The sequence below is a fragment of the Bison bison genome, unplaced genomic scaffold (genome assembly GCF_000754665.1).
Source record: "Bison bison bison isolate TAMUID 2011002044 unplaced genomic scaffold, Bison_UMD1.0 scf7180017864289, whole genome shotgun sequence".
Lineage (NCBI taxonomy): Eukaryota > Metazoa > Chordata > Mammalia > Artiodactyla > Bovidae > Bison > Bison bison.
In genome coordinates, this window is record NW_011494861.1 from 11,356,188 (window position 1) to 11,367,214 (window position 11,027).

The 11,027-nt window shown below is 54.0% G+C and overlaps 2 protein-coding genes across 2 annotated transcripts in view; one reads left to right on the plus strand and one right to left on the minus strand.

Moving 5' to 3' along the window:
• CPTP (ceramide-1-phosphate transfer protein) overlaps positions 1–11,027 on the minus strand; it is a 17,847-nt gene that overhangs the window by 3,981 nt on the left and 2,839 nt on the right. The window contains exon 2 of the mRNA XM_010850011.1: positions 6,128–6,135. The gene's annotated coding sequence lies outside the window, so the exon portion shown is untranslated. The remainder of the gene's footprint in view (positions 1–6,127; positions 6,136–11,027) is intronic.
• CPSF3L (cleavage and polyadenylation specific factor 3-like) lies at positions 67–10,375 on the plus strand. The gene is made up of 17 exons (XM_010850010.1): positions 67–211; positions 1,077–1,174; positions 1,594–1,667; positions 1,956–2,184; positions 6,752–6,850; positions 6,935–6,969; positions 7,227–7,365; positions 7,783–7,847; positions 8,008–8,197; positions 8,358–8,441; positions 8,826–8,915; positions 9,021–9,183; positions 9,277–9,384; positions 9,483–9,544; positions 9,614–9,756; positions 9,839–9,968; positions 10,058–10,375. The coding sequence occupies exons 1-17, from the start codon at positions 184–186 to the stop codon at positions 10,118–10,120; spliced, it is 1,800 nt and encodes a 599-aa protein (XP_010848312.1). The 5' UTR covers positions 67–183; the 3' UTR covers positions 10,121–10,375.

Sequence of the window (11,027 nt, forward strand, 5' to 3'; positions counted from 1 at the left end):
ATCAGAAAGCCCGTTGCGCGGGCCAGCGTTTCCGTCCGGCGCGCCGGAAACTGGCGCCGTTGGGATTGCGCCTGCGCAGTGCGCAGCCGCGAATTAGGTGCGCGTGGCCGGGACCCGGTCGCGGGCCCCGGGGTCTCGTGGGACCGTGGTGGTCCCTCCCGCTCGCTTGGCTTGCCCGGCAGGATGCCCGAGATCAGGGTCACGCCCTTGGGTGAGTGCTGGGCGGCGCGGGGAGCGCCCGAAGAAGGCTGGTTGGGGGCTCCGAGGTCCGGGGACCCCGGGACGTGTCTTCCTCGCCGCGCGGCCCCCCTCCCAGCGCCGGTGCTCAGTGCACCTTCTTCCTGCCTCTGCGTTCGCGCACTCGCTGCCTTCCACCTGTTCCATATGTCTCGAGCCCCGCTTCCCTGCAGCCTCCGTTTACCCGTGAGCCGTTCACCCCACGTCAGTCAGACCTTGTTTTGCTTGACCGGCGCAGCGTTAAAAACAAAAACCAACGTCGCCCCCCGCCCCCCAGCTTGCCTTTTGCGGAAGATGTAAGTGCATAGTTTAAAGGCCCAAACAGTACATTGGTGCGAAGGAGGTACAGCAGGTCACTCAGAATCGGAACAGCCGGGGTTTCTGTGCACAGGTGCCCGGGGCTTTTCGGGAACCTGCCCCCCTGCCACGGCTATATGTCCGCAGCGTCTTCTAGCAGTGTTGTCCCCCGCAGCTCTACATGCTCTCTTCTGTGGTGCACTCTCAGAATAGCCCACCCAGCCTCCCGCTGCAGTGGCCTAGCCCCTGGCCTACCAGGGCACAGCACGCATCCCGCCCCGCCATAGGTGCCCTCACGCCTCTCCTACCTGTTGGCTCCGGTTCCCCTCTGGCCACTTCAGCCCCACGCTGTCCTCGCACCTGGTTCCTCTCCAGGGGCTTCTGCAGGGTTCTCCTTCCAGCCTCTTTTCCCCTATGGCATCTTTCTCACCGCTCACTTTTGAACAGTCCTGTCTTCTTACTGCTTCTTTTACCCCAAATCCTCGCCGGGCAGTGGGAGAGAGGGGGGCATGGCCGTGCCTCTGACTGGTCCTCCCATACAGGGGCTGGCCAGGATGTGGGCCGAAGCTGCATTTTGGTGTCCATTGCGGGCAAGAACGTCATGCTGGACTGTGGGATGCACATGGGCTTCAGCGACGATGTGAGTCTCGAGGGTGGGATGCCTGGCATCCAGCCTGCTCCTCGGCGTCGTCACCAAGGGACCTGGGCCTCAGAGTCTCAGGCTCTGACTACAGAGGGGGAACAGGGGGGCAAGTGGGCACTGGTAGGAGGGCAGCCCCCACGGTCACCCAACAGGTGGAGCACTTGCATGGGCCAGACTGTACTGGAGCCAGGGCACAGCTGGGGGTCTCAGCTCTCATGTACTGGCTCAGCAGCCTGACCTCTGCCCTACATGCTCAGGGGTTCTGAGCAGTTGGTGGCCTCAGTGGGCCTGCAGGGTGTGGATGTCAGGCTCAACTGCACCCTGACCCAGGGGCCGTCCCCACAGCCCTGGCTGCCCGACTGTCACCTGAACCCTGGGTGGGCGGCATCCTGACACTTCTGCTTCTCCCCCCACAGAGGCGCTTCCCCGACTTTTCCTACATCACCCGCAGCGGCCGACTGACCGACTTTCTGGACTGCGTGATCATCAGGTGGGCGCCCTCCCCACCCCAGACCCAACCACCCACCCAAGTGGCATCCTGGTTCGTGTTGCCCTGAGCCCCTTCCTGTTCCTTCCTGGAACGTGAAGCTGATCCCTCAGTAACTGCCTGCTGGTGGCGTCGCTGGACACCTGGGCCTGAGTCCCTTTTGCCCTCTCCCTCTTCCACGTTCAGGGCCGTGTCTGACACACAGTGGGCCCTCAGTGAGCAGAGGAATGGCGGTAGGGTTGCTGAATGGGGGGTTGGGGGGCATCCAGCTGACTGGTGCTGCGCCCGCAGCCACTTCCACCTGGACCACTGCGGGGCACTCCCCTACTTCAGTGAGATGGTGGGCTACGATGGGCCGATCTACATGACCCAGCCCACCCAAGCCATCTGCCCCATCCTGCTGGAGGACTACCGCAAAATTGCCGTGGACAAGAAGGGCGAGGCCAACTTCTTCACGTCCCAGATGATCAAGGACTGCATGAAGAAAGTGGTGGCCGTCCACCTCCACCAGACAGTGCAGGTCAGCCCCCCACTACCCGCCCCCAACTCACTCTGCTGCCATCCCAGGGACCCTTGGAGGCAGAAGGTGAGCGTGGGGCCCAGCTCAGATCCAGCACTGAGCAGGGCCCCTGCCACTCCCTGGCTCTGCCTGAGTGCGTGGAAGAGGCCAAAGAGGGCCACTGTGCCATCTGAGTACATAGGAGCAGGCCGGGTGGGTCAGAGACCAGAGTGTGGGCTCACTGCAGTGGACTGACTCAGGGTGGAGGGGTAAGACTTGAGGCAGGCGAGTGACATCAAATGTAAAATTTATAACAAGGATTATGGATTTGTCTTCTTCTCAAGAGTCTAGGTTTTGCTTGTTTTCATGAGTCTGACATTTGGGGTCATCTTATTTTTCAGGTTGAACCCTTTGTCGAGTTGAATCATTCTGTGTATCCTCAATAATGCTTTATCTTCGAGTCTACCTTTCTGGCGAAAGCTCGCCCCTCCCACACCTTGAATCCTTGCCCTTCTTAGTACTTTTATCCTTTCTGCTGCATATTTTATTTTTGTTTTTTGGCTGCACTGTGTAGCATGTGGGATCTTAGTTTCTTGACCAAGGATCAGACCTGCTCCCCTTGCTGTGGAAGTGCAGAGTCTTAACCACTGGACCAGTAGGGAAGTCCCTCTGCATCATATTTTAAATGTGACTCTTTTCCACGGCTTGGGTTTAATGCAACCTGATGGCCTGTCCTGTAGGAGAGGTGTGCACTCCACGTGTAATAATTTGGGATTTAGGTGTATCTTCTTCTGTTTACTTTCAGTTTGTTCATCCTGTTCTATGTTTTATTTCCTTTATTGTCTTTTTCCGGACTGAGTCTTTAAAACTCCATTTGTCCTCTTATTTTGTAAGTAATTATATGTTCTTTCGTAATTCTTTTTGTGGCAGAGATTACAAAACACATCCATGACAACTCAGCTCTAAGGTACTTGGAACTTTTGCCTCTTTCCTGGACAATGAAAGCGTCTCAGAGCATCTTAAATTCACTTACCCCTCTCCTACTCACCAGCTCTTGTTTCCATATAGCAGGATTTTAATTCTGTCAGCCTATGAGGCCCCAAGGCCCTCACCATTTGCCACGTACCATCTGCATTACCCTAGCTGTGTCCCTGCTCCTTCCCATGTTCTTCACTTCATATTTGCAATGAAGAGCATCAGTATGGATCTGCTGGTGATGAATGTTCTCAACTTTATTTGTCTGCAGATGGGTTTATTTCGCCTTTATTATTAAAGACTTTCTCCCTTAGGTTCAGAATTCTAGGGCAGCAGGTACTACCAGGACTCAAGTCTTCCATCTGCAGGAGAATTCTCTTGGGCGACTTGTGGGATTCTGTCCTTTCCTGCAGACTGGCAGGTGGCTGTGCTGGCTCCACCTGTTCCCTTCCTGCTCAGGTGTGAGGCCCTGGAGCTGCCCCCAGCTCCCTCCAGGCTGAATGGAGATCTTTCTCCTCCAGACCCTCCATTGTTCTCATGTCTATATTTCATGCTGGATAGCCTTTTCTATTTATTTTAGTTCATTAATTCTTTTCTTGGTTGTATATAATGTGCTGTTAAATTCATCTGTTGAATTTTCTTTTTAAAGTTGAAATATAATTGACTTACAATATTACATGTTGCAGGAATGCAGTACAGTGACTCATGGTTTGTAAAAGCTATACTTCATGTGTCAGTCAGTTCACTTCAGTTGCTCAGTCATGTCCAACTCTCTGCAACCCCATGGACTGCAGCATGCCAGGCTTCCCTGTCCATCACCAACTCCTGGAGCTTGCTCAAAGTCATGTCCATTGAGTCGGTGATGCCATCCAACCATCTCATCCTCTGTCATCGCCTTCTCCTGCTGCCTTCAGTCTTTCTCAGCATCAGGGTCTTTTCCAGTGAGGCAGTTCTTCCCATCAGGTGGCCAAAGTATTGGAGTTTCAGCTTCAGCATCAGTCCTTCCAGTGAATATTCAGGACTGATTTCCTTTAGGAGATCAGTAAAGGCTACACTTCATGTATAGTTATTGTAAAATATTGGCGCTCTTCTCTGTGCTGTACAGTGTATCCTTGTAACTTATTTGATGCATAAGAGCCTGTACCTCTTAATCCCCCATGCTTCTCACCTTTTCTCTCTTCCCTCTTCCTACTAGTAGTTTGTTCTCTATGTCTGTGAGCCTTGTTTCGTTTTTGTTACATTCACTAGTTGTATTTTTTTATATATCACACATTAAGTGATACAATACAGTATTTGTCTTTCCATCTGACTTATCTCACTTAGCATAATGCCTTCCAAGTCCATCCATGTTGCTATAAATGGCAAAATTTCATCTTTTAAACGAGTAGTAGTCCTGTGTGTCTGTGTATACCACATCTTTATCCATTCATCTGTTGAGGGGCATTTAGGTTGATTCCATATCCTGGCTATTGTAAATAGTAAACAGTAAACATTTGGGTGCATGTTATCTTTTCGAATTACTGTTTTCTCTGGATGTATACCCAGGAGTAGGATTGCTGGATCATATGGCAACTCTAATTCTGGCTTTTTGAGGAACCTCCATACCATTCTCCATAGTGGCTGCACCGATTTACATTCCCACCAACAGTATAGGAGGGTTCCCTTTTCTCCACATCCTCTGTATTATTTATTATTTGTAGACTTTTTTGTAAAGTGGTACCTTATTGTAGTCTTAAGTTGCAATTCTATGTTAATTAGCAGTGATAAGTATCTTTTCAGGAGCATGTTGGCCAGCTGTATGTCTTCTTTGGAGAAATGTCTGTTTAGATCTTCTGCCCGTTTTTGGATTTTGGAGGTTTTTTTTTTTTTTTTTTTAATAATTTTTGTTTTTGGCTGCACTGGTCTTTGTTACTGTGCATAGACTTTTCGCTAGTTGTGGTGAGCAGGGACTACTCTCTAGTTGCAGTGTGTTGGCTTCTTATTGCAGTGGCTTCTCTTGTTGCGAAGCACAAGAGCTTCAGTAGTTGTGGCCCATGGCTCAGGAGTTGTAGTGCACGGGCTTAGATGCCCTGCAGCGAGTGGAATCTTCTTGGACCAGGGATTGAACTCACGTCCCCTGCAGTAGCAGGCAGATTCTTAACCACTGGATAACCAGGGAAGTCCCGAGTTGTTTTTCTGATAATTGAGCTGTATGAGCTGTTTGTGTATTTTGGAGATTAATACCTTGTCGATTGCATCATAAGCAAATATTTTCTCCCATTCTGTAGGTTGTCTTTTTGTTTTGTTTATGGTTTCCTTTGCTGTGCAAAAGCTTCTGAGTTTAATTTAGGTCCCATTTGTTTACATTTGTTATTTCCATTACTCTAGGAGACGGATCCAAAAAGATACTGCTGCTATTTATGCTGCAAAGTATCCTGTCTTTGTTTTCTTCTAAGGCTTTTATGGTGTCTGCTCTTTAACATTTAGGCCTTTAATCTGTTTTATTTTTGTATGTGGTGCTAAAGTTTTAATTTTATTCTTTTACATGTATCTGTCCAGTGTTTACAGCACCATTTATTAAAGAGACTCTCTTTTCTCCATTGTATGGTCTTGCCTCCTTTGTCATAGATTAATTGACCGTAAGTGTGTGGGTTTATTTCTAGACTTTCTATCCTGCTCCACTTATCTATATTTCTGTTTTTGTGCCAGTATCAGATTGCTTTGATTACTGTAGCTTTGTAGTAGTCTGAAGTCAGGGAGCCTGATAACTCCAGTTCTGTTTTTCTTCATTTTTCTCTCCGTTTACCATGTAGATTTGATGATTGTAGCTTTTCAGCATAGTCTAAAATTGAGGAGTGTGATTCCTTCAGCTATGTTCTTTGTCAAGATTCTTTTGGCTTTTTAGGGTCTTTTGTGTTTCCACACAAATTTTAAAATTATTTGTTCTTGTTCTGTGAAAAATTTGTTCTTGTTCTGTGAAAAATGGTTATGTTGATGTGCTATGTACTCAGCTGCTCAGTCATGTCCAACTCTGTGTGATCCTGTGGACTGCAGCCCACCAGGCTCCTGTGTCCATGGGATTCTCCAGGCAAGAATACTGGAGTGAGTTGCCATTTCCTCCTCCCAGGGATCTTCCCAACCCAGGGATCAAACCTGCATCTCTTGCATTTCCTGCATTGGCAGGCAGATTTTTTTTACCACTGAGCCATCGGGAAAGCCTCAGTATTTTAATAGGGATTGCACTGACTATGTAGATTGCTTTGGGTAGTATGGCTCTATTGAATTCTTAATTTGGGTTATAGTTTTCTCATTTTAAGATTTCCACTGTATTTAATAGTTTCTAGTCTTTTGCTAATATTCTTAATTCTTTCTCTGAATGTGTTAAAAGCAATCCTTTTAAAGCCTGTGCTTGAAAACCCCAGGTGCCCCGAGTCTGCTTCTGTAGACTGTTGTTTCTCCTCTTTCCTTCCCTATTGTCCCATTTCCTGTGTCCAGTTGCTTCTGACCAGAACTGGATGTTGCATATGGAAAAAAAACTGGCATAGTGAAAGGCTGGAATGATGTCCCAGACTCCACCTCCCAGCCCTCTGACCGGTGCAGCCCACAGACCTGAGGTCAGCCCTCTTCTCTGCAGGTGGACGATGAGCTGGAAATCAAGGCTTACTATGCGGGCCATGTGCTGGGGGCGGCCATGTTCCAGATTAAAGTGGGCTCAGAGTCTGTGGTGTACACGGTCAGTGGAAACTTGGGGCACAGGAAGGGCTGCCTGGTTGAGGAGAGGGAGGAGGCCCCTCCTCATCACCACATTCTTTGCCAGGGGGACTACAACATGACCCCAGACCGGCATTTGGGGTAAGCAGGCCTGTGCATTTGTTTCATTCATGGAGGTCCCTGCAAGGGTATAGTGACCCTCAGTGGAGTGTGTCGGGTCCCTGAGTGGTCTGTATCACTGTCCCCTGGGTGTCCTCCTATCTCCCTTCAAGCGTTGCGGCCTGGGCCTGTGCAGAGAAGGCAGGCTGCCCGCCAGAGGGTACAGGAGGGCCGTGGCCGTGTACAGCCTAGCTCCCGTGTGGACTGTCCCCCTCTGGCCACCCCCACCTGTGTTCTAGCGCCGCCTGGATTGATAAGTGCCGGCCCAGCCTGCTCATCACAGAGTCCACCTATGCCACCACCATCCGGGACTCCAAGCGCTGCAGGGAGCGAGACTTCCTGAAGAAGGTCCACGAGACTGTGGAGCGCGGTGGGAAGGTAGCTGGTGAGGGCGCAGGGGCCCCGAGTGGGACTTGCCACATGTGCCCCGGCCATGCTGCACAGGTCTTTTGGCTTTCCGGCATGTGGTCAGGGTAGGGACAGAGGGAGGAAGGTTTGCTCAGCCCTGGGAAGACCCTTCCTCCAGGGCTTATTCACCCCTCATACCTCAGACCCCAATGAAGGGCTGGCCAGAGTGTCTGCTGACCACTGGTCAGTTCTGCTGGGACAAAATAGGAGCTACACACAATTGTCACAGGGCCTCAAGCCCCCAGAGCTGCCAGCAGGGCTGGTCTTCTGAGAAGGCAGCCATAGGGAGTGACTGCCTGCCCGTGTGGTTTGGGCTTGACACAGTTGGAGGGGGACAGCATGGCCAGGGGTTCCTGCCCAAGCTGGCCTCACAGCCCCACCCCACAGGTGCTGATCCCTGTGTTTGCACTGGGCCGTGCTCAGGAGCTCTGCATCCTGCTGGAGACCTTCTGGTAGGTGCAGCCCAAGATGGTTGTTTTAAGCCTTGTGCTGCTAGCTATGGGTGGGGGAACACCCTTCCTGGCACTGGACTTGACCCAGGCTGAGGGCACATGGGGGCCACTGGCTGGCCCTGCTCCACAGTCTCCCCACCATGCCCTGTTCTGGCTGCAGGGAGCGCATGGACCTGAAAGCCCCCATCTACTTCTCCACGGGCCTGACAGAGAAGGCCAATCACTACTACAAACTCTTCATCCCCTGGACCAACCAGAAGATACGGAAGACCTTTGTACAGAGGAACATGTTCGAGTTCAAGCACATCAAGGCCTTTGACCGGGCATTTGCTGACAGCCCAGGACCCATGGTGTGCCCCGGTGCAGCTGTGGGGGGGCAGGGAGTTCCACCAGGCTCAGGCTCGCTTGCAGGGTGCAGTGTGCCTCTGTGCTGGGAAGATGGGAGGGCAGAAGGCTCTGAGGGTAGGGGGAGCATCTGCTGCCCTGACTGTCCCCACATTTGCCCTGAAGGTCGTGTTTGCAACCCCGGGGATGCTGCATGCTGGCCAGTCACTACAGATCTTCCGGAAGTGGGCAGGGAACGAGAAGAACATGGTGAGGGGTCTGGGCCCCAGGGCTGGCTCCTTGGGGGCAGGGGCTGCCCTGGCTGGGGGCTTGCTGCCATTAGGAGGAGCAGGCTGGGCATGCTGGTGCCTGGGGTCTGACCCAGGCTGACTCTCACTGTGTCTTGGACCATCTGCACCAGGCAGGAAAGCCCCTGGCTTCCTGAGCGCCATCATGGGGGTCAGGCCTGGGTGGGCTTGTGCTGAGACCACTGAGCCTGCTTCTGCAGGGTCTGCAGTGGGCCCTGAAGGGGAGGGCCCTCCATCAAGGGTTCAGGTTCAGGTGGGCAGAAGGGTGGGTGGGGGGAATGTCCCAGGAGGAAGCCCCGAGGCAGGAGGTGCAGGGGAGCCACTCGTCTATCCCTCCCTCCCACAGGTCATCATGCCTGGCTACTGCGTGCAGGGCACCGTGGGTCACAAGATCCTCAGTGGGCAGCGCAAGCTGGAGATGGAGGGGCGGCAGGTGGTGAGTCCTCACCTCTCTCTACCAGCCCTGTGGATCCCACTTGGGTGGGTGGAGGCCCTCGGAACCACCCCCTGTGCTGATGGCCCACATACTGCGATGTTACAGCTGGAGGTCAAGATGCAGGTGGAGTACATGTCCTTCAGTGCCCACGCAGATGCCAAGGGCATCATGCAGCTGGTGGGCCAGGCGGAGCCAGAGAATGTGCTGCTGGTGCACGGCGAGGCCAAGAAGATGGAGTTTCTGAAGCAGAAGATTGAGCAGGAATTCCGTAGGCAGTCCAGGCAAGGGTAGGGGAGTGGGGGGGTCTGGTGCAGGCGGGGCCCTCCAGCCTGGACTGAGGCTCTCTCCATCTCCCGGCCAGGGGTCAACTGCTACATGCCGGCCAACGGCGAGACGGTGACGCTGCCCACAAGCCCCAGCATCCCTGTGGGCATCTCACTGGGGCTGCTGAAGCGGGAGATGGCACAGGGTGAGTGGCAAGGCCAGCTGCGGTGGGGGTTGGGGGGCAGGGCAGCTGCTGGGCAGGTGGCCCCATTCACAGTGCTAACCAGTGCCCCATCCCCACAGGGCTGCTCCCTGACACCAAGAAGCCTCGGCTCTTGCACGGCACCCTGATCATGAAGGACAGTGTGAGTGCTGCAGTCGCCATGGGGCTGGGGGGCTGTCTCTGCCGGCTCTGACCCACTCTTCCCCCACAGAACTTCCGGCTCGTGTCCTCAGAGCAGGCCCTCAAGGAGTTGGGCCTGGCCGAGCACCAGCTGCGCTTCACCTGCCGTGTACACCTGCAGGACACACGCAAGGAGCAGGAGATGGCCATGCGCGTGTACAGCCACCTGAAGAGGTAGGCGTCCTGGCCGCCCTTCCCCATGGGTGCAGGGCACACGTGGGGGCGCCAGGCTGGGCCTCACTGGGATTCCCTGCAGTGTCCTCAAGGACCACTGCGTGCAGCACCTTCCTGACGGCTCCGTGACCGTGGAGTCCATCTTAGTCCAGGCCGCTGCCCACTCCGAGGACCCAGGCACCAAGGTGCTACTGGTCTCCTGGACCTACCAGGTGAGGGCAGGACTGGTTGGGTCTCCCTATCACCCGGGGCAGGCGGGTCAGGGGGATAGACCAACAGCCCTTCTTGCCTGTGGCTGCAGGACGAGGAGCTAGGAAGCTACCTCACATCTCTGCTCAAGAAGGGCCTGCCCCAGGCCAGCTGAAGCCCCGTGGACAGTAGAGGGACCTGGCTTGTGCTCCAGGACCGTCTATGCCCCCGTCTTCCCCATGTCCTTGGGTGTAGATCCCATCGCTCATCTGTGTAGAGAACACAGGGCCACGTACCTGCTCGAGTGGCTGCTTTTGGCCAAAGAAACGGATCTGGGAGGCTTTTCACCTTTTATTTCTACTCCTGGCCTCCCAGGAGATGGGTGGGGGCTCTTGGGGTGTTGATCTCCAATAAAAACCACCACAGGCTGTCTGGGCGTCTTCCTTTCTGATGCTTTCTCCTGCACCACTCCTCTGTGGCAACCCACCTGGGCAGGTGCCCAGGGAAGTGGGGACTTGTGGCAGGTACAGGCTTGCTGTGGTTGCTGCACGGTGCAGGGCAGGTCAAGCAGCGGAGCAGCAGAGGGTTACCTGTGACTTCTATACTGGGTCTCTGAGGGCCTGCGAGGAGGCTGCATGGAGGTGGGACCTATGGACAGACCCCAGGTCATCCTGGGGGCAAGAAGGTCCCTACAAGGGCCAGGCGAGAGCCTTCCATGGAACTGCAGAGCCCCTGCCTTTGCCCCAGAGTTCAAGTCCCTCCACCCAGTGCTGCCGACTGGATCCTCTCAGCTTCCCTCCCCGCCTCCACCACCCAGGGCCAGGTCAGGATGGGGCTTGGCTGAGGGGCTATGGCACCCACTCCAGGCTACCTGCCTTTGGGCTTTCCTGGGGTATGGCACTGCCACCAAGCACCCTTCTTCTGGTGAAGGCTCAACCTTGGGCAGGGTCAGCCAGTCAGGGTACAAGCAGGGACCTCCTCAGGTCACTTCCTCTTACCAAGGCCTTCGTAGAGCACTGACTTCAAGAACAAGCCATGGGCAGGGGCCACACGGGACTGGTGTTTCCCCAGGGGGTCCCGGC

Bases quoted from the DNA above. Each gene is read 5' to 3' on its own strand.
- CPSF3L (XM_010850010.1), top strand. From the start codon at position 184: ATGCCCGAGATCAGGGTCACGCCCTTGG. The intron at 212-1,076 runs GTGAGTGCTGGG...CCTCCCATACAG, and splicing joins GATCAGGGTCACGCCCTTGG to GGGCTGGCCAGGATGTGGGC. The intron at 6,851-6,934 runs GTCAGTGGAAAC...ATTCTTTGCCAG, and splicing joins CAGAGTCTGTGGTGTACACG to GGGGACTACAACATGACCCC.